This window comes from Suricata suricatta, chromosome 14 (assembly GCF_006229205.1).
Source record: "Suricata suricatta isolate VVHF042 chromosome 14, meerkat_22Aug2017_6uvM2_HiC, whole genome shotgun sequence".
In the NCBI taxonomy this organism is placed as follows: Eukaryota; Metazoa; Chordata; class Mammalia; order Carnivora; family Herpestidae; genus Suricata; species Suricata suricatta.
In genome coordinates, this window is record NC_043713.1 from 71,285,085 (window position 1) to 71,306,113 (window position 21,029).

At 48.3% G+C, this 21,029-nt stretch overlaps 1 protein-coding gene and 1 pseudogene across 1 annotated transcript in view; one reads left to right on the forward strand and one right to left on the reverse strand.

The window, feature by feature from the left end:
- The first annotated feature begins 5,666 nt into the window (after positions 1 to 5,666).
- LOC115278223 lies at positions 5,667 to 6,749 on the forward strand (annotated as a pseudogene).
- Positions 6,750 to 14,502: 7,753 nt separating this feature from the next.
- Positions 14,503 to 21,029, reverse strand: part of LRRC75B (leucine rich repeat containing 75B) — a 13,727-nt gene continuing 7,200 nt past the window's right edge. Inside the window, exons 3-5 of the mRNA XM_029921612.1 lie at positions 18,317 to 18,445; positions 16,795 to 16,910; positions 14,503 to 15,277 (exon numbers count right to left, since the gene is read on the reverse strand). Coding sequence (XP_029777472.1) covers positions 14,752 to 15,277; positions 16,795 to 16,910; positions 18,317 to 18,445 — 771 coding nt within the window. The 3' untranslated portion in view covers positions 14,503 to 14,751. The remainder of the gene's footprint in view (positions 15,278 to 16,794; positions 16,911 to 18,316; positions 18,446 to 21,029) is intronic.

Here is a 21,029-nt window from a genome sequence, read left to right on the forward strand (position 1 = left end):
AATCCAGTCAGACACCAAACCAACTGAGCTACCGAGGTGCCCCTCTGGTTTTGTTTTCACAATGAATTTGAAAAAATACATTAACAAAATAAGTTTGTACAACAGCTTTATATCCTGCATTTCAGGAAGAATATCAGTTATTTTGCATTGAAAGAGCAAGTAGCTGTGTGAGGTTTATTATGAAAACAGCTCTCCCATCTGCTCTTCCCCATCTTCTCTGCTTCACAGGATCCCCTTTCAACTGTTGGCTTAAGTTTGTATTTGCCTACATGTCTCAAATATAAACGTGTGCTTGGCTGTTTACTGATGTTTCTGTTTTAGGCATTATCTTTTGACTTCTTTCTCCCTCTTGCCCACCCTGCATGACATTATTATGACAGTATTCAAGTCACAGCTGAGACACATAGTGAACAAGGTTACATTCCTGCAGAACTTTCTTTTCCTTAGAATTAATAATCCTCTTGCATTTTTGTTACTTATTCGCGTAGTTTTCTGTCCACTTGTCACGAGTTCAACCCCAGAGTTCTCTAAGGGCACGGACATCTATTTTGTCAATTTCTTGACCAGGTCCGATCTGAACTGGTTCTCCCTTGTGCCTAATATATCGCTTTCATTGTGGGCTCTCTCTGGGTGAATCTCCTGTTTTCTGTGTAACCTCATCCCCTTGGCTTAGTTCCTCATTCTGATAGAGTGCTTGCAGTAAAAGGGGTGTATGGGAAGTAGTTTCAGAGACTTGCATGCCTGAAAATGTCTTGTTCTCTCATACCTGATCAGGTATGAAATCCTAGTTTGGAATATATTTTCCTTTAGAATTTTGAAGGCATTGTTACTTTTCACCTAGTGTTGCTATTAGAGGAACCTGATGCCATTCTGAGTTTCGATTCTTTGTATATGACTTTTTCTCCCTTCTGTCCCCAGTGTTCTAAAATTTCACAATGTCAGGCCTTGGCGGAGGTCTGTTTTCATGCATTTGGCAGGCTGTTGTTGAACCCTTTCAGAATGGACTCTCATCCTTCACTCCTGGCACTCCTGGGAAACTTCCTTGAATTGTTAATGGTTTCTTTCCTTATTTTTCTGGTTTTTCTTTCTGGAATTCCTGTTCTTTAGATAATTGGATCTGGACCTGTCTCTGTTTTTCTTATTATTTCTGTCCTTACTACATCTCATTTTCTTGTCTTTTAATCTTTATGGAAGATTTCCAAGTTGATTCTCTGCATTTTTCTTTTCTTTTTTAATTAGGACCTCATTCCAGGGTTGCAGTATCTTATCTCTGAGGACTTTAATATGCTTTGTTGAAGCTTTCATCTCTCTGCATAATGTTTTCTTTCCCCCTTTGGCTTTATTTGAAAATGTTTTATTTTTTGAGAAAGTGCAAGCAGGGGAGTGGCAGAGAGAGGGGGACAGAGGCTCTGAAGTGGTCTCCACAGTGACAGGCTGACAGCAGTAAGTCCTGTGTGGGGCTCCAACCCGCAAACCTCAAGACTGTGACCTGAGCCAAAGTCAGACGCTCAACTGACTGAGCCATCCAAGTGCCCCCTCCTTTTGAAATTTTTAGTCTCCTTTTTGTTTTGCCTTTAGTCTTTCATGTTATAGACTTCCCTCAGCTGCCTGGTGATCATTGGTCGTCTGCTTATATTTACAGGTGGGTTAGTAAGAAGAGTGTGGTGAACTGATTTAACTTTTTTTTTGGTAAATCCCCAGCCAGTCTCCCTGTCTGTAGGGCTTTCCTCTTGGGCTCTGGTCAGGTTCCAGTCTCTTGTCAGGAGGCTTTACCTTGAACTGCTGACCTTGTGGGAGCTCAGTGCAGAAGGCTGGGGAGCTTCAGCATTCTAGCATGCCCAGGGACACCGTTTTCCAGGTGTCTCCAAAGGCTTCCTAGTCCAGAAGCTTACACCCTTTAGAGAAAACATTCCAACGTTTTGCCAAGCTTGGGGAGGGGCAGTCTTAAGATCATGTGACATCTGGATATTTAAGCACATTCTCAAACATGTATTTTCTTTGAAAATATATTACTCTAAAATGAGGGGAACCTTGGCAAGATAAAGAAGATACAGAGCAAAAAATGATGTCAGGTAACGACCAAGATTTAAGGGATGGATTCTGGTTCTGACTGCCTCCACTACCACTTCTCTCCAAGGCTCTGGTTTGTTACTGTGCAAGGGAGGATTTAGATTCAGTTGATGCATCGATACCATCTCAGCTTCTGTGTTCACCTGCTGGGTATTCCATAAGCTTAAAAAAATAAATAAACATACACTAATTTTTTCTGCCTCTGGCCAAATGGAGGTTAGTTCCTGGATTTAGTTTTGTGCCTAAAAATTAAACAAAACTAAAATATCAAAAGAGAGCAATCCCTAAGAGATGGGAAATAACATGGGCTTACAATGCCTTGTGGGAGTTTCTGGGCACTGGAACGGGGAGGGGGAGCTGAAGCGGAAGTACTTGGGTTGAGGAGTGTGAGCTAAGAGTTCAGAGACATCAGGGCAACTCATGTTCATGGGACAGAATACCAGAAAGAAGAAATCTGTACAGAGAATCCGGGAGATCTGTAGAAGGGCCTTTTAGAGTACTCAGAATACTGATCAGCATAAGAAGATGAGGAAAGTGACCAAGGCCAGGGAAAGAACCATCAAAAAGGATTATAACAGTGCCAGGCATTACACTAGGCTGAGAATTGTACCTGTTCCCACTGCTGAGATAAAAAATTCACAGAATATTGAGTTGACCATTGTTTAAAAATATACCAAGGATTTTGTTTTAATCAGGTACGGTAAAATGACAGACATAGAGATAACTGCCTTCAAAGAAGTTGATTACACTTCCCAATAGGAGGGAGAGTGCCCTGCCGTTCAGGATCACATGAAGAAACCTCAGGGTGGGTCAGGACGCAGTAGGAGTGAGGGGAGAGCATGACTCAGACCACTTATTGTGGTTTCCAGGGGGAAGGAATGGGCCAGGCAAGGTAGACAAGTTTGAGTAAGCTTAGAATTGGTTAATTCAAATAAAATCAGAAGGTTCTTAGCTATAGGAATGGTTTCTAGTTTTCCATAACCTAGCCCTGGTGTGATTTAGGACAGGAAATGCTGGTTTGATGTGTGATAATTAGGTAAAGGTGGTTGGAGTTAGAGATGATTAGTAAGTTTGTATATGAAAGGCATGCTCTGCAGATAAAGTGTTTACCGTCTAGGACTTAACCAACTGGGAGAGCAATTTCCAGGATTAGTAAGGCGCCAAGAGTCAAAGCATCATATAAATAAATTGAAAAGCATTTAAAAATGTTTAAACAAAATTAGAGGCTCCTGAGTGGCTCAGTTGGTTAAGCATCCAACTTTTTTTTTTTTTTTTTTGAGAGACAGAGACAGCACAAGCAGGGGAGGGTCAGAGAGAGAAGGAGACACAGATTCCGAAGACAGGCTCCAGGCTCTGAGCTACCTGTCTGCACAGAGCCCGACGCAGGGCTTGAATCCACGAACCATGAGATCATGACCTGAGCCAAAGTTGGACACTTAACCACCTGAGCCACCCAGGCACCCCAAGCATCAAATTCTTAGTTTTGGCTCAGGTCAGGTCATGATCTTGCGGCTTGTGAGTTCGAGGCCCGCATCCAGCTCTGTGCTGACAGCTCAGAGCCTGCAGCCTACTTCAGATACTGTGTCTCCCTCTCTCTTTGCCCCTTCCCTGCTCCTGTTCCGTCTTTCTCAGAAATAAATGATTTTTAAAAAAGATATTTTCAGAACTACAAAGGCCGGAAAATAAATTTATCACCAGGAGACCTACTATACAAAATATGTTAAAGGACATCCTTTGGGCATTAGGAAAATTATACCAGATGGAACTCTGTATCTACACAAAGGAGTGAAGGTCGTGTTATGGGGTTTATAACAGGTGTAAAAAGTAAAATTCATGACAATATTGGCAAAAAGGCCAGAGGGGAGAAAGGAAAGCATACTATTGTAATATTTTGTATATTAGAAGTGGTATGTTACTTGAAGGTACACTGTGATAAAGATACATAAACTCCAAGAAACTCTGAAAACAAAGCAACACTCAAATGTTCATCAGTGGATGAGCAGATAAACAAAATGGTATATCTATACAATGGAATATTATTTAACCATCAAAAGAAATGAATTGCTCATACATGCTACAACATGGATGTGTTTTGCAAACATGCTGAGTGAAAGAAGCCAGGCAAAAAAGGCCATGTATGATTTCATTTATATGAAATTCAGTCCAGAATAGGCAAATTCTTAGAGACAAAGCAGATTAGGGGTTGCCAGACATGAGAAGGGAGAATTGGGAGTGCCTACTTAATGGCAATAGGGTTTCCTTTTTGGGGTAATGAAAACATTGTGTAATTAGCGATGATGGTTTCACAACATGGAGAATGTACTAAAAGCCACTGAGTTGTACAGTTTAAAATGGTGGGGCCCCTAACTGGCTCAGTTGGTAGAGCATGCGACTCTGGATCTTGGGATTGTGAGTTTGAGCCCCACGTTAAGTGTAAAGATCACTTAAAAATAAAAATTTAAAAAGGTTAAAATGGTGAATTTTGTCTCAGTAAAAAAAGAAGGATGCCTGGGTGGCTCAGTCAGTTAAGCATCTGACTCTTGATTTTGGCTCAGGTCATGATCTCATGGTTTGTGAGTTCGAGCTTCACTCTCAGCTCAGAGCCTGCTTGGGATTCTCTCTCCCTCTCCGTGTCCTCCTCCCATTCACGCGTATGTGCACTCGATCTCAAAATAAGTAAATAAACTTAAAAAAAAAAAAGACTTGAGCCAGTAAAGGAGATTTATGATGGATTCATAAATATTCTAAAAGAAGCCAGAGAAAGAGGAAGTGGAGAAAGAAGAACAGATAGGACAAATAGAAAATCAATAGCAAGATGACGGTCATCAGTAATGGCCTATTGAGGGGTCCGAGCCCATGGTCCCTGCTGTGATTGATGTAGGGGAGGCTGGCGGCAGCCATTGTGGTGGTTTTGTCTCCATCTCCCCGAAGAGACAGCCATGGCGTGGGCAGACCAAGGTCTGGTGGAGGCCAGGGCAGGTGAACTTGGCCCCCAAGGCTGGTGGCAACCACCATGGTGGTTTTGTCCCCATTCCCCTGAAGAGGCAGCCATGGCATGGGTGGACCTAGGTCTGGTGGAGGCCAGGGCAGGTGAACTTGGCTCCCAAGGCTGGTGGCCAGGTGTGGTAGGGAAGGAAACTTAGCAAGGGGAAAATCAAGGATGGAGGGGACATACTGACGGTGGTGAAGTACCATCAGATGCACCTGCAGGAGCTGTGCACATTTGGAGATCAAGACTGGTGGACTCTTGATGGAAGGAAGAAGATACAGAACTAAAACTTTGTCTCACAAGTGCAGGTTAGAGCTAAAGAAGAAGACAAACAAGGGTCGTCTGACATTGAAATCAGCTCATGAATAACCTCAGGACAAAGTTGGAGATCGCTACACAAGCTAAGACCTTTACAAAGATGGTAGGGGCGCCTGGGTGGCTCAGTAGGTTAACCATCTGACCTTTGATTTCAGCTCAGGTCATGATCTCGAGGTTCGTAGGTTAGGAATCTAAGCATGGAGGCTGCTTGGGTTCTCTCTCTCCCCCTCTCTCTCTCTCTCTTTGCCCCTTCCCTGCTTGTGTGTGTTCTCTCTCTCTCTCTCTTTCTCTCTCTCAACATAAAGAAATAAACTTTAAAAAAAAATGAAGATGGTTAATATAAAGGCCTGGGCTGAGTATGTTGTAAAATGGGCTGCAAAGGACCTGTACAGCCAGCTTTCTTAACAAGAGTTATTTTGGCTTTTACGCCATTGTTTCTAATAAATGCCATAGTGTCCCTGAAATTGGCCAAGATGATTGAAGCCAGGGAAAAGGACCAAAAGAAGAAACAAAAACGTCAAGAAAATATTGCAAAAGCTAAACAACTAAAAAAGCATTGAAGGAATGAACAGGCTCTACAACCAGAGGAAAATTGTTTGGAAAATTATGCAGCTTTGGAAAGACCCATTAAGGTTTCTTTTCTGTTTTTTTATGACAGTAATATGTAGTAAAGTCTGTGCACATGGGAGAATCATGTTAATTATGACTTCTACTGCAGCAACTTTTAGGCTTTGATGTGAAAGTCTGTTGATGATTATTGTAAATTGGCATTTGCTATGCTATAAATTCTTTATAACTGGCTTAGTCATTTGCCATTTTGCAGTTTATGTACTGTAATGAAAGCATCCTGTGGAGAATAATGTCCCTACATTATGAACTCTATTCAAATAATGGCTTGGAATGAGGTCCTGTTCTGGACAAAGGGAATAAGAATGTAAAAATCAGAATTACCCTGATGTGGAAAATGTGCTTTGACTTTTAAGCCTTTTAAGGCATATTGTATATTAATTACCTCTTTTATCATTATGGCTTATTTCTCTGAATCGAATCCAGCTTTCCCAAAGCCAAATATTAACCAGTGACTCTTTCTATGTTCTACATTTTTCTCATTTTAGCCTTTGAGATAATTATCAGGCCAGACATGCTGCATTTTTAATAATTTTATAAAGAATTTTCATATTGACTATGTAGAATACCACCTACCAGATATAACCATGTTTGTACTTATGAACACTGCCATTTTCTTAGAGCTGTCTTGTTGAGTAGAATAACACCATGACTTAAGAACTTGCAGTTAAAATGCCAAACCTTGGGGCGCCTGGGTGGCTCAGTCAGTTGGGTGTCAGACTTCTGCTCAGGTCATGATCTCACAGTTCATGAGTTCAAGCCCCACATCGGGCTCTGTGCTGGCAGCTCAGACCCTGGAGCCTACTTCAGGTTCTATGTCTCCCTCTCTCTCTCTGCCCCTCCCCCACTCACACTCTGTGTGTATCTCTCAAAAATAAATAAACATTAAAAAATTTAAAAAAAAATGCCAAACCTTGTGGTACCTTGGAATCAGTTCATTCTTTCTTGTGCTAAGTATAAATGTGAAGTAGTTAAAATGTCTTATCAGATAATTTGCTGATTATATAGATGCCACTTTTGTGTTTTTTATTCTATTCTTGGTCTCAACTTATTTAGTAGTGATATTCTATACTTTTTGATCCAATAGGTTCATGGTAAAAGTTAAAATTTCAAATTTCTTGTATGGAAGACTTAAAAAGTAATAGTTAAGTCTTATTTCATAAGTGGTAAAGATTTAATATTTGGGAAAAATTTCTTCATCATAGTAGTAATTGGGTAGAAAAGGTAAATTATGTCAAAATGAGAATGTGTTAAAATTAGCAATAAAGAGCTAAAGGATATTTCCTTCAGTTAAATAGTATAACTGGAACTTTTACTATTACACAGGCTTTTATAAATGTGGAGTCCAAGAATTTTATTTGCTGTCAGTATATAATAGCTTATTAACATTTTCCTCACCTCTGATAATGAATTTTATTCTATTTTATTACTAAAAATTTTTTTAAGTGTTTTATTTCTTTTTGAGAGAGAGAGACAGCGTGAGCAGGGAAGGGTCAGAGAGAGGGAGACACAGAATCCGAAGCAGGCTCCATTGAGGCTCTGAGCTAGCTCTCAGCACAGAGCCTGACGAAGGACTCGAACCCAATGAATCATGAGATCATAACCTGAGCTGAAGTCGGACGCTTAACTGACTGAGCCACCCAGGCGCCCCTGATAATGAATTCTAAATTACAAAAAACTGTCCATCAGCTTTAATTTTAAAATAAAACTAGATGTTGAAATAAATTTGATACTTTTTTATAAAAGGAAAAAAATAATGACCTCTCAATAACCAAACTAACCATATCGGTAATCACATTAAATATCATAAATAATCCCATTTAGTAATCACATTAAATGTAAATGGTATAAACACTCCCATTTAAAAGCAGAGATTGTCAGATTGGATTTAAAATAGCAGGACCCAGGACACCTGGATGGCTCAGTTGGTTGAACGTCTGACTCTTGATTTCAGCTCAGGTCATGATCCCAGGGGTTGTGGGATCAAGCCCTGGGTCAGGCTCTGCACTGAACATGGAGCCTGCTTAAGATTCTCTCTCTCTCTCTCTCTCTCTCTCTCTCTCTCTCTCTCTCTCCTGCCTCCTTCCCCAGCTCATGCTCTCTCTTTCTCTCAAAAATAAAATTAAAATTAAAATATATGTATATTTTAAAAAACAAAAATAAAAAAGCAAGACCCAACTGCATGCTACTTGTAAGAAACACATTTTATTTATTTTTTGAAACATACTTTAAATATAAAGATACAAATATGTTAAAAGTAAAAGGATGGAAAAAGATAATACCATTGCTAATAACTAATCAAAAGAAAGCTGGAGTAGCTATAGTTATATTAATATTAGACAAGTCGGTTTCAAAGCAAGAAATATTGCCAGGGATAATGGTTACTTCATAATGATACTAAAGTCAATTAGTCAAGGAACCATAATAACCTTAAACATTTATGCACCTAATAAAGCTTCAAAATACATGACGCAAAATATTCAACAAGAAATAGACACATACAGTTACGGTCAGGGGTTTCCGTTCCCCTCTCAATAATTCATAGCTAAAGTAGACAGAAAACCAGCAAGGATTTAATAGTCAACTTGATTTTTATTAACATTTATGTTTTTATTTTTTTAATGTTTATTTTATTTATTTTAAGAGAGAGAGAGCGTGCGTGAGAGGGAGGGGCAAGAGAGAGAAAGAGAGAGAGAATTGCACGCTCAGCTCAGAGCCTGACCTGGGGCTCAGTCCCACGACGGCAAGACCGTGACCCCAGCCAGTATCAAGAATCTGCCGCTTCACCCACTGAGTCAACCAGGTACCTCTGATTAACAGTTAATAGAACCACCCAACAAAAGCAGAATTCTTCTCAAGAGCACATTCTTCTCAAGTGTACACAGAACATTTATCAGAATTCAAAAGGCTTCAAAACCATACTCTGTTGTCTGACCACAAAAACTTACGTTAGAAATCATTAATAGAAAGATCCTTGGAAAAATCTCTAAATATTTGGGAACAAAATGACACACAACCATGGATCAAAGAAGAAACCAAGAGAGAAATTAGTATTTTGAACTGACTTTTATTTTTTTATTAAAAAATTTTTTTAACGTTTTAATTTTATTTTTGTGTGTGAGAGAGACAGAGCATGAGCAGGGGAGGAGCAGAGAGAAAGGGAGACACAGAATCCGAAGCAGGCTGCAGGCTCTGAGCTGTCAGCACAGAGCCTGATGCGGGGCTTGACCTCAGAACAGCAAGATCATGACCTGAGACAATGCCGGATACTTAACCAACTGAGCCACCCTGGCGCCCCTTGAACTGATTTTAAATGGAAACACTGAACGAACATATCAGAAATTGTGGGATACCACTAAAGCAGAACTTAGTGGCAAGGGGAGGGTATGATTGAGAGCATTAAACATCTATATTAGAAAAGAAGAGGGCACCTGGGTGGCTCAGTTGGTTGAATGTCTGACTTCAGCTCAGGTCATGATCTCGTGGTTCCAGAGTTTGAGCCCCACATCGGGTTCAATGCTGTCATTGCAGAACCTGCTTTGGATCTTCTGTCCCCCTCTCTATGCCCCTCCCCCACTTGCGAGCACACATGCGCTCGTGTGCTCTCTCTCTCTCTCTCTCAAAAATAAATAAGTAAAACATTTAAAAAAAGAAAGGCCTCAGATCATGATCTTAGCTATATTAATACCAGACAAGAAGATTCATTTCAGAATCTAGAAAAAGAAGAGCCAATAAAATCTAAAGTAAGCAGGAGAAAGGAAATAAAGATCAAAGTGGTTACCAGTGAAATAGAAAACAGAAAAAACCATAGAGAAAAATCATAACCAAAAGGTGATTCTTTAACAAGATCAATAAAATTGATAAATCTCTGATCAGGAAAGAAAAAAAAAAGACACCAATTACTAATCTCAGGAATGAGAGAGATGACTACTACTAATTCCACAGATATTGAAAGGAAATATTATGAAAAGCTTTATGCTGACAAATTTAACAACTTAGATGAAATGGACAAATCCCTTGAGAGATGAAAATACTAATGCTTACTCAAGATGTAACGAACTTGAATAGTCCTATCTCTGCTAAGGAAACTGATATTGTAGCTGAAAACCTTCTACAAGAAAACCTTTAGGCCCATGTCCCTTCACTGAAGAATTCTACCAAATATTTTTTTTAAAAATTTTATGTTTTTTAATTTATTGTTGAGAGACAGAGAGAGACAGTGCGAGCAGGGGAGGGTCAGAGAGAGAGGGAGATACAGAATCTGAAGCAGGCTCCAAGCTCTGAGCTGTCAGCATAGAGCCCGGTGCGGGGCTCAAACCCATGAACCATGAGATCATGACCTGAGCCGAAGTCAGATGCTTAACTGACTGAGCCACCCAGGCGCCCCTCTACCAAATATTTAAGAAAGAAATAATATCAATTCTCCACTAACTCTTTCTAAAAATGAAGAGAAAGGACTAGCTTCTCAACTCGTTCTATGAGCATGGTGCCACCATTACCCTGATTAGCAAAACCAGGCAGGCAATCATATTACAAAAAAAGAAAACCACACTGAGATACCACGATCCAAGAGGAAAGGAAATATATGTTTGTGCAAAACCTTGCATGTGAATATTCATAGCAGCTTTATTTGTTAGAGCTAAAAACTGGAAACAACCCAAATGTCCATTGACAGGTGAATGAACAGTGGTACATGCATCTAATAAAATACTACTCAACAATTAAGAGGAACTACTGATGTGGGCAACATCATGGAAGTCTCAAAATAATTATACTGAGTGAAAGAAGTCATACAAAAAAAGAATACACCCCATATTCTTCCATATATCTAAACCCATAGGAATGCCTGGCTCAGTTGGAAGAGCATCTGACTCTTGATCTTAGGGTCATGAATTTGAGCCCCACTTTGGGTGTAAAGATTACTAAAAGAATAAATAATCTTAAGAAAGAAAAACTCTAGAAAATGCAAACTAATGTAAAGGGAAAGCAAGCAGGTCAAGGTGTCCCCTGCTTGGGAAGGTGGTGGGCCAGGAGGGGTAGGAGGGGTACATTACAAAGGGCATTAGGAAACTTTTGGAAATGACGGTATCTTTACTGTCGAGATCATGGTGGTGGTTTCATGGAAGTCAAAATATACTGTATTTTATACTTTAAGTTGTAACATTTGTTATGTCTACATTATTATATTTCAATGGTACTACAATGAAGAATTATTCTTAAAAATGATACAATTTGTTCCTTAATTTTTGTAAAGTTTATTTATTTATCTTGAGAGAGGGAGAGTACAGGAGGGGCAGAGAGAGAGGGAAAAAGAGAATCCCAAGCAGGCTCCTCACTGTAAGTGCCTTGCCTGATGCAGGGCTTGGACTCACAAACTGTGAGATCATGACCTGAGCTGACATCAAGGCTGCCCCCAAAATGATACAATTTTTAGAAATTAAGGGACACCTGGGTGGCTCAGTCGGTTAAGTGTCCGGCTCTTGATGTCAGCTCAGGTCATGATCTCACGGTTTGTGAGTTCAAGCCCTGCAGAGGTGTCTTTTCTACATGCTTCCCTTTGATGCTCTTAACGTCCTGGCCAGGCGGGTTTAGGTTTGAGGAAGCTGATGCCCAGAGAGGTGAAGGCACCTGGAGTTGTCTCAGACTGTCTGATGTGGGTGTGGATCCCGCATCCCTGAATACCGGGCTGGGCTTCATTCGGTCTGATGAGTACTTCCAAACCCAGTCCCCATTTGTCCCTTTCAATCCTGGAAGAAGGCAAAGCCTGGAACCTCACTGCTACCTTCCCTCCTCCCCAATTTTGCATATAAGGAAACAGGCCCAGGGAGGTGCTGATTGGTCCTGCTTTGGGGGCAATGTGGCTGAGGGTCCCTCCCTCAGCAGGACATCTGCCTTTAGAGCCCCGTGATGGTCTCCTGTATCGAATGGTGTCTTTGGCAGAGGCTTGCTCAAGAGTTCCAGTGAATCCTCAGCCCCCAGGCTGGCTGTGGGACTGGCAGCAGCAGGCAGGGGGTAGCATCACAGACAAGGTGGGCCTCATCGCTCACAGTGCGGGCTCTTCCAATCTCTAGCTCTTTGACTTTGGACAGATCACTTAACCTGTCCCTGTTTCAGTTTACTCACGTATAAGTATGAAGGTCATTAAAGGAACGTAAAGCCATTGGTACAATACTTAGCCAACAGAAAGGCTATGGAAGTGCCCTCCAAATACGTGCATGGCTTCAGCTCTAGTCCCAAAGGTTTGGGCTCCTGCCATTTCCATCCAGAGAGCCCCAGGTGGAGGCCTCACTGACGCTGAAGAGTGCCTGCCCTGTGCCCCCCACACAGCAGGCACTTTCCAAACCTTAGGTCATGCTCTCTCCAGCAGTCAGAGGGAGACTCGGTGTACCTAGTTCCCAAGATGAAGGAATGGACCCTGAGAGGACACCACCAGTGGGTGACAGAGCCAGGACCAGGCGAGCCTGTCTGCCTCCAAGACTGGGCCTGGGCAAGACCTATCTGCTGTCTCTTAGGTCTAGAATGTGGGCTTTAGCCCCCCTGGTGGGTCCTCTCTGCCCACCAAGCTTGGAGAGGCACAAGCCCCCTCCTCGTGGAATGTACCTGCCTGTAGAGTAGCCTCACCGGTGGCCGTGAGGCCCTGACATGAGGGCCTGCGAAGAGGTTGTGGACACCTGCCTGGCAACAAGGCCAACCCCCTTCTCTTGAGCTGTTTTATACTCGAACTCAGCTATTGCATCGCGTGCCTCCGTCTGAGAGGCGGGGAGATTGAGACCAGCTGCCGCCTGCATTCTCCCAGAGCTCGCCTGGTGACACCCGGCTCAGGTCCTCACATCATCTGGTAGGAGTCTCTCCCAGCGGCAACATTCAAGGTCTGTGGGCTGGATTGGGGCCAGTGGGGGGCAGGGAGTGAGGGGGGCAGGAGGGCACGAGGGCCAGGGCATTTCTCCAGCAAGGAGTCACAGGAGAACCCTGCTGCCTGCCTGTGACGGACTTACTAGCCTGCCTGTGCAAGGCTGGCTTCCCTAGCCTTCTCTTCTCTGCTGGCCCCCTTTGCCTCCCGCTTAGCCTTGCTCTGGGGAGCTGGAGCCCCATGTTCCAGAGTAACAGCACAATGGGCAAGCCCGTGTCTTGGAACAAGGAGGGTTGAGAGGGCCGGGACCCCAGGCTGGACGGTTGACAGCTTGGAAGGGACTGTGGACAGGCAGCCCTATGTAACCAAGGCCGGGAGAGAGGAGGCCCTGGCCAGGTCCCAACAGTAAGTCAGGAGCAGAGCTCCGCTGAACCTGGTGTTCTTCACACCCTTCCCACTGCCTCCAGATAAGGGTTCCTTCAAAAGCAGCCAGATTGGCAGGGACTTGCCCTCGGGGTGGGCAGGCAGCGGTGGAGAGGGGGCTCCTTTTCTTCTCCGCCTCCTGCCTGGTCCTAGAACCCCATCCTCGCTTTTCTTGGTTATTCCCTTTCTGGTCCAAGGGGCTGTTGTGTATCTGGCCAGCCTAGAATCCGTGCTGACTCACGGTCCTCTGTGGACCCAGTTGTGGAGGAGGGTGAGCTGGTGGGTCTGAGTATGTGGGCCCAGGGAGACTCCTACCTTCTCCTTGGCCCATGGGGCTTTTCTCTGCCTCCAGGTCTCTCCTCATCTATGAGGATCCCCACTGTCCCAGAGCCACTGACCTGGCTCTGCATGGGAGACTTGGGCTGCTGGTTTCCCCACTCGGGGCCTCAGTTTCCCGCCCCCCTCCCCTGGACATGTTTAAATTCCTTCCTTGTCTTTGCCCTGCCCACCTCCTGGTTGGGTTGTACTCCAGCTCTCCACACAAGGTTGTGAGGGTGACCATGACTTTAGGCTTCTGATCGGAGCCTGCCCTGATGGTGCTTGTGGGGAGGGAAGCTAGCCCCTTGCTGGAAGCCAACTACCCCTGGCGGAGCCCTAGGAATGCTCCACCCCAAGTCTCCTGCTGCTGGATGTACCCATCTCCACCTCCTGCATGCTTTCTTGGGGTGCCCCACAGGGGAGGACTGTGTACGTGGGCCTCCAGGGCCTGGAGGGAGAACACAAGCCCTTTGTCTCTGCTCTAAGGTATCTCCTAGCCCCATGGAGTACTGACTAAGTACAGGGGGCCTGGGAGGTGGGTACTAGGGATGATGGGCAGCGCTTGTCCTGTGGGAGATGAACCTTGCCTCCTGTCAGCACAGTCTTGTCCTGGGCTGATTGCTGGGGGTTCCATTCTGAGCTTTGCCCCTCACAGCCTGCTCCTCTCCAAGCCCCACCCAGATGTGAAGGCCAGCTCCCTGGAGGCCTCTCCTAACTCCCCAGCCCACAGATGGCCCTGACCCCCATACCTTGGTGTCTGCCCAGGAATCAGTACCTGGGGGAAGTCAGTGAGAGCTTGGTCCCTCCCTCCCAGAGGTGCAGTGTCCGGAGCCTTGGGCCACCCCTTCTCCCTACCCCAGAAGCAAGCTGGTGCTCAGTGACCCTGAGGTCCAAGGTGCAGAAAGGCTGAGGCAGAGCGGGGCATCGCTGTTTACTGTGGGATGGGCAGAGCAGGTGCTGGGCCCTCCTGCTGAGGGAAGTCTGAGACTCCATCCTGGGCTGATCATGTAGCCTATAGGGAACCCATTCTCCTTCCATCCCCTTAAGCTCAGGCTGAGCATTTCCACTGGATTTCTGGGGACTTAGAAGGCCTCCATCATCCCCCCATCCCCTGTGCCACTGGCAGTCAGGTAGCAGCAGCCAGGGTGGTGGTGGGTCACCTCGTGCAGCAGGCCAGGGCCTCTGACCCTGGCCCAGCAGCCGCAGAGCCCCAGGTGGAGGCAGCCGAAGTGCCCCCGGCTGCACTGCCCTCAGGCTCCAGGTCCCGGCCCTCGTAGATGGTGGGCAGTGAGGTGCGCTGGCTCAGCCGCCGGCGCAGGCCAACCAGCAGGGGTTGGGGCAAGGAGGCCACGTCCACATTGTTCCCCAGGTCTACCCAGGCCAGCGAGGGGAACTTGGTGGCATCCTTGACAGCCTCAGTGAGCTCGCGGACAGTGGCCCTTGTTAGCCTGTTGCCATTGAGCAGAAGCTGGGTGAGGCAGGGCAGTGTCCAGAGGCTGGGCAGCAGCTGGCGCAGCAGCTCGTCACTCAGCCCTGTGAAACTCAGGTCCAGCACCGCGAGCCCAGCTCCCCGCCTTCCTAGGTAGCGCACGATGTGCTGCACGTCCCGCGCCGACAGTGGGATCCCGGAAAGGTTCATGGTCTCCCCCACCAGCTGAGTCATCTCGAGGCTGCTCTTGAGGCTGCGGAAAGGTTGCAGGCAAAGATGGACTGAGCAAGGGTCCATGGCCAAGTCAGGTCCCTAGTGGCTGCAGACAATGACCCGTTATGGGAGTCCTCAGTGGTGGTGGGGCCCTACAGTCAGGCCATAGTGGGATCAAACTGCTACTTTCTACATGGGTGGCCATGGGCAATTCTTGGAACTTCTCTGAGCCTCAGTTTCTCCTTTGGTGAAAAGAGGATCTGACTGTTGCGAGGAAGAAATATACATATGTTAAGATTCCATGAGCTATTATTACTGTAAAAACCAACTGTGGGCCTGCATCGGCACCCATACCTGTTGTACCTATTGCCTCACTTAGTTTTATGCCAACCCAGTAGAGTAAGAATGACTATCCCATTCTGCAGAGGAGCGAATGATGCTCACAGAGGTGATAGGACCTTGCATACTGACACACCACTAAGAGGGCACCTGGGTCTTCAAACTAAGGTGTTCTGACTCCTGCCCCCACCTTTCTCCCCATGCCTCCTCTAAGGTCAGTCGTTTAGGGGTAAAGATAGATGTTCCTATGAGGGTGATAGGGTATCTGGCTGTCCCCCCGGCCTTGGGGGCTACAGAGGGGACAGGCTCAGGACAGCAAGAGAGAAGGTGTTGAGAGGTGTGGGGGTGGGCAGTTGGGAGGTGAAGGGCAGTGAAGGGTTCCCTGTGTTCTAAGCTGGAAAAGAAATTTATAGAGACTGAGGAGGGTCTCCCACTGCCCCTCCAACCTCTCTCTAGGTCTCTCTTGTCATTTGAACATAGCCCACTAGGCAGATAGGCAGTGGGACCATTTTCAGGGCCCTCACCCACCATGGCAGGGAACAACTTCATGGGCTCTGGGCTCATCATGAACCACCAGGCTCAAGGAGCGGGAAGGTGGCAGGGGTGTGGCAGGGAGTGAGCAGGGGAGAGCACCGGCACTGTGGTTCTGGGTCTCTAGACCTGGATGTCTGCAGCAGGTCTGCCTCAGGTCCCTAGGCTGAGTTCTGGCCACAAAACGGTGATGGAGTAACTCGGAAGAGGACCTTGTGGCAGAGCAGGCTATCAGGCTCACTGTGGAGGCCTTGGCCACAGGCTGCCTGGCAAAGGCTTTTCAAAGAGCTGTAGGAAAATGAGGAAAGAGTGTGGCCTTGGGCAAGCCATTTTGCCTCTCCCAACCTCAGGTTCCTTCCCTATAAAATGGGAATCATGCCCGAGAATCTGTCTCCCTCACAGCCTATTGTGAGGATTCACAGACGCCTGTTGGGGTTATCTTGGTCGGGGTGCGGACCATGCCCTGTGATAGGCCAGGGATTGAGGGGCGAGTGAATGGCAGGAGGCAGGTCACACAGAGGGTGCAGTTTGGCTTGGGGAGCATTTCAGAGCTGTGATGCAGACAAGGGTGAGGGGCTCACAAGGCGGGCTTCAGGCACCAGGCTCTTGCTGAACTGCTTCTCCGGGTCAGACTAGGAAGGGACCCTAAGGGGCCATGAGGCAGGGCTATGGCTGGGTTCCCCTTACCAGCTCTGGGTCTTCCTCTGGAGCAGGCTGGATCCTCGCTGCCGCTTGGAGTGAGGGGTGAGGTGGTAGATGAGCTGCCGGCAGATCTTGTCCGAGGACTTCCAGAGCTCATAGTCCTGGAAGGAGGTGGTGTTGTCAGGATGAGGCCAAGCCCCTCCCATGTCCCTCTGGGCCTTCAGGATCCAAGTGTGTGCTCCAGCACATGATTCATCATGGATCACTGAGCTGCCCACTAGCCTCCCCCTCCCACCCCCCACCCTGGCTGTGGCCTGGCACAGAGCCAGGGGAGGCTGCCCATTGGGAGCTGGACAGGCTGGTCTGAGGCCCGCAGTGCCCGGCGGGAGGATGCCTAGACAATGGGGCCTTGTTCCCTGTCCTCAGGCCCAAGGCCAGTGTCTCAGGCCAGGCTCCCTGTCCACCCTCAGCACTCCGGGGGGACTCGCCACAGGGGGAGGCAGGACCAGACCCCTGCAGGGAGCGCTGCTCCACTGACGCCACCCCCAGGGAATAGGAACAAGCCAGGTCAGCATGCTCTTCTTCCTCTCACTTTCTTAAGCTAGACTGTGCCCGCAGGGCCTGGGTCTGGGCTGCCAGGGCTGGGAGGGTTAATGTGTTACATCACCACCACCTGGCTCTCTTCTGGTTCTCAGTGGGCCCTCGTAGAGGCCTAGCTTGGGGCGGAAAAACAGGGATGCTCCGCTTTCCACAAAGCTGGCACTGAGCACGCTCCACTACCCAGTACATTCTTTATCCTGTTCCTCTGTTAACAGTGTGTACACAAGCCCTGGCAATCACTATGATAGCTCTAGGCTAGCCTCAGAATCCTTGGTGATGCCTGCATGTAGGTGTGGGAGTTCAGAGCTGGCAGGGCCCATAGTGGGCACTCCTGTTTTGCACAGGGATTCACTGGGCCTAAGGGCTGGGGGTTGGGGGCTGTATCAGGAGCTCAGGAGGTTCAGTGCTTGTGGGAACAGATGTGGTGGATGGGAGGAGGGGGGATGGAGGCCGCAGGTGGCAGACACCAATTCGACACGAGGAAGGATGTGCTTGAGGCTCACATTGCTATGGGAAACAGTGAGCATTTGTCCCCAAGAGTATCCATACAGGATGGAAACATGTGGACAGGGGTTCCAGCCTAGGGTGGCTCTCTTCTGGCCTCAGGAACTCAGGGGCTTGGAATTTGATTCCATCAGTGGATTTGTCAGAACATTCTATGTCCCACAGGGTCCCTCTATGACCTCCCGCCTGGGTCCCTGGTCCTGGCACACAGTGCTGCCACTCAGGAAGCAGGTGTCCCCAACACACAGCTTTTCAGGTGTCAGAAAGCACAGCTCACCTGTGTTCTGGCTGCTTGCCAGCCTAATACACAAAACTGCCATCAGGTCCCAGAGAGGGACACTGACCTGGTTAAGGCCTCAAAGCAAGCCAGAGGAGGACCGAGGCTCCTAGCCCTCCAGCCCTGGGCATTCCTGGCCCTGTCAACCACACAGCCCCACCTGAGGTCCATGCCTACTGGCCTCACCGTCTTGGGGCACTGCAGGTCACGGGCCAGGTTCACGAGCAGGTCATGGGAGATAGGGTCCACCAGATTGAGGAAGGTCACATTTCTATAGAGGATGTCGGTGAGGAGGGTCCCCTCGAGGCCCAGGTCCTGTGAGTGGTGAGGAGAGTTGAGTGAGCCAGGAGTTGGGCTCTCGCTTTTCCAGGCCCCCATCCAAGCTAGTGCCTCATCTTTCTCCCTCCCTGAGGCTTGCAGGGGTCTCTTCCCAGGTAGCAATGACCCAACTGTCCAGGGGCATGTGGACCCTTTGGATGAGGAGAGTGTCAGTGCATCCAGGGCCTCAGGGAGGTGATAAGTAGTATCTGGTTCCGTGGAGGTGAAACATAGTACCGACACCTGCCTCCTCTGGGGATGGGCTTCTCTGGAGGGTTCTTTGGGGGAATCCTCTGATGACCCCCAAATGCTGCTGTCCTCCAGCAGTCCCTTTGGGCCCTTTCCTCTTCTACTACTTCCAAGCTCTCCCAAGATGTGGCCACAACTGTTTGCTGACAGGTCCAGATCCCTTTTGTGGAGATGGACCTCTCTTTCAGCTCAGTTATTCCAAAGGCAGCTTACATTGGGTGTGTTCACCTCCTGCCCTGAAGCTGGCCTCACCTCCTATGACCCAGCTCAGTAAAGGGCGTCACCATCCCCATCTCCCCATCGCTTGGGCAGAAGCCCAGAACCACCCACCCTCTTCCCTCACGCTTCTCTGCCTAGCTTTCCCTCCCCACTGCTTAAGGACGTGCAGGCCTCTCTCCTTAACAGCCTCCTCCTGGGCCTCTTGGCCTCCCAGCACCCGTCTAGTCTCACCCTCCCAGCACCCGTCTAGTCTCACCCTCTGGGCTGCCAGAGTCAGTTCTATGAACAGACCCTTAACTCCTTTGGTGAAGACCAAATTCTCTCAAAGTTATATGACAGTAGAGACTCATGCACAGCCCGGTGTTCCCACCCTCCCCAGCCCACCAGCCTCCTTGTCCAGCCTCCATGTCTCCCACCCCTCACAGAGACCTCACCATTGGGCCCCTGGTCTGCCTGTGCCTTCCTGCCTTCAGTCCTTGGGCTTCTCCTCCTGTTACTCCCATAGGCCTGGTGTGGCCCTGAACATCCTTTCAGAGGATCCATACTGACAAGCTGATGGTGCAGACATAGTCAGGAGGGGGTCCAGACTCCTGGGCCCTCCTCAAGCCGGTTCTGTGCATAAGCCCCCTGTGCCCAGGATTCTAGGCCATGTGGGAATGCCATAACTGCAGGGTCCCTGTGGATTATGGGGCAGAACAGGCCCTTCACGGGGCCAGGAATCCTGACCTCTGAGACACAAGGGGGCAACTTAGCTGGTGTCCCAGCTTTAAAAAAAAAAGTTCCTTTGGTGCTTTAGGGTCCAGATGCCATTCCAGACAAAGATCTATGCCTCTGGGTGGCCTAGCTGATTCGGTGCTGCCTTGCTGTTTGCATTTTAAACATCATTCAGGTCACAAATGCTAGCTTGGGAGGACCTAGAAGAGAGGGCTAGCTGGTGAGCCTGGGCTGACCCAGACAGGGCCCCAAACTGCAGCCACCGCCAGCCTTCTGCTGGTCTGGACAGCTCCTCTTAAAGGGCCAGCAGCACCTTTCCAGCCCACTGGGCCCAGAGAAAGGAAACCCAATGCAGCAGGAGTGAGGTGGGGAAACTAGAGGCTCCTGCCTTGACTGTCCCCCTAATTTGCTCTGGGGCCTTAGGCTCACCACTGTTCTCCAAGCCTCAGTTTCCCATCTCTATCATCCACCTGCAGGCCAAACACCTGCATGGCTAATTTCAGATTGCAGTACAGGGCAGCTCTGGTGGCAGTTGTTGGGGGAAGTGGGAATGTGGCCAGAGAGGGAAGTGGCTTGCCCAGCAGTGATGCTGGGACCAGAACCCTTGTCTCCTAGGGCACTCCAGGCTGGCTCAGGGACCCTGTGTGTGTGTGACCAGAGGTGCCCCTGCTGAGCTCTCACCCTGTGCAGATGTGATGTTGTGATGTACAGATGCCAGGTGTATGTACTCAGTGGGCATGAACTGCCCTTTAGGATGGGTGACGGGAGTTGTAGCTCTGTCTGAGCTGCCATAGTGTTATGGTGAAGTTGCACCGCTGACCAGCTGGGCTGTCAGTTCCCAGGGTCCTCTCTCCAGGTCCCCACCTTCCCCGCCCGGCCCCACCATGGAGGAGCCAGGAGCTGCCATCTTCTCATTGCCCCTCAGTACAAGATGTCGTCCCCTCCCACCATCCCCTTGCCACTCCGTCCAGTGCCACTCCTTTCCTGCCAAGGCATGAATCTGGCTTCTTAGCTCGAGGCTTGGGGGCACCCTCAACACACACAACTGAACTCTCAAACCCCAGAAAGGCAGACACAGCCGCGGCCCTCTCCTCCACGCTCATAGCCCCACCCCACCCCCCGGAGCCTCACTGGTCCTCATTCTAGCGATTGCTTTCCCTCCCTCGCCCTCTCGCCAAGACAGGACTCCCAGCCCTTTCGGCCAGTCGCACGGTCCCCTCGGAACCCTCCCGGCCCGTGCGCCCGTCCGCGGCCAGCCCTGCCTCCCGTGCCCGGGGCCAGCTCCGCAGCACCCCCCGGCCGCTTCCACGCCCGCAGCCGGCAACTCCGGCCCCTCCCCGGCCTCCAGCCCCCGGCCAGCCCGCTCCTTCTCTCGCCTGGCGCAGGAGGCGCAGCAGCT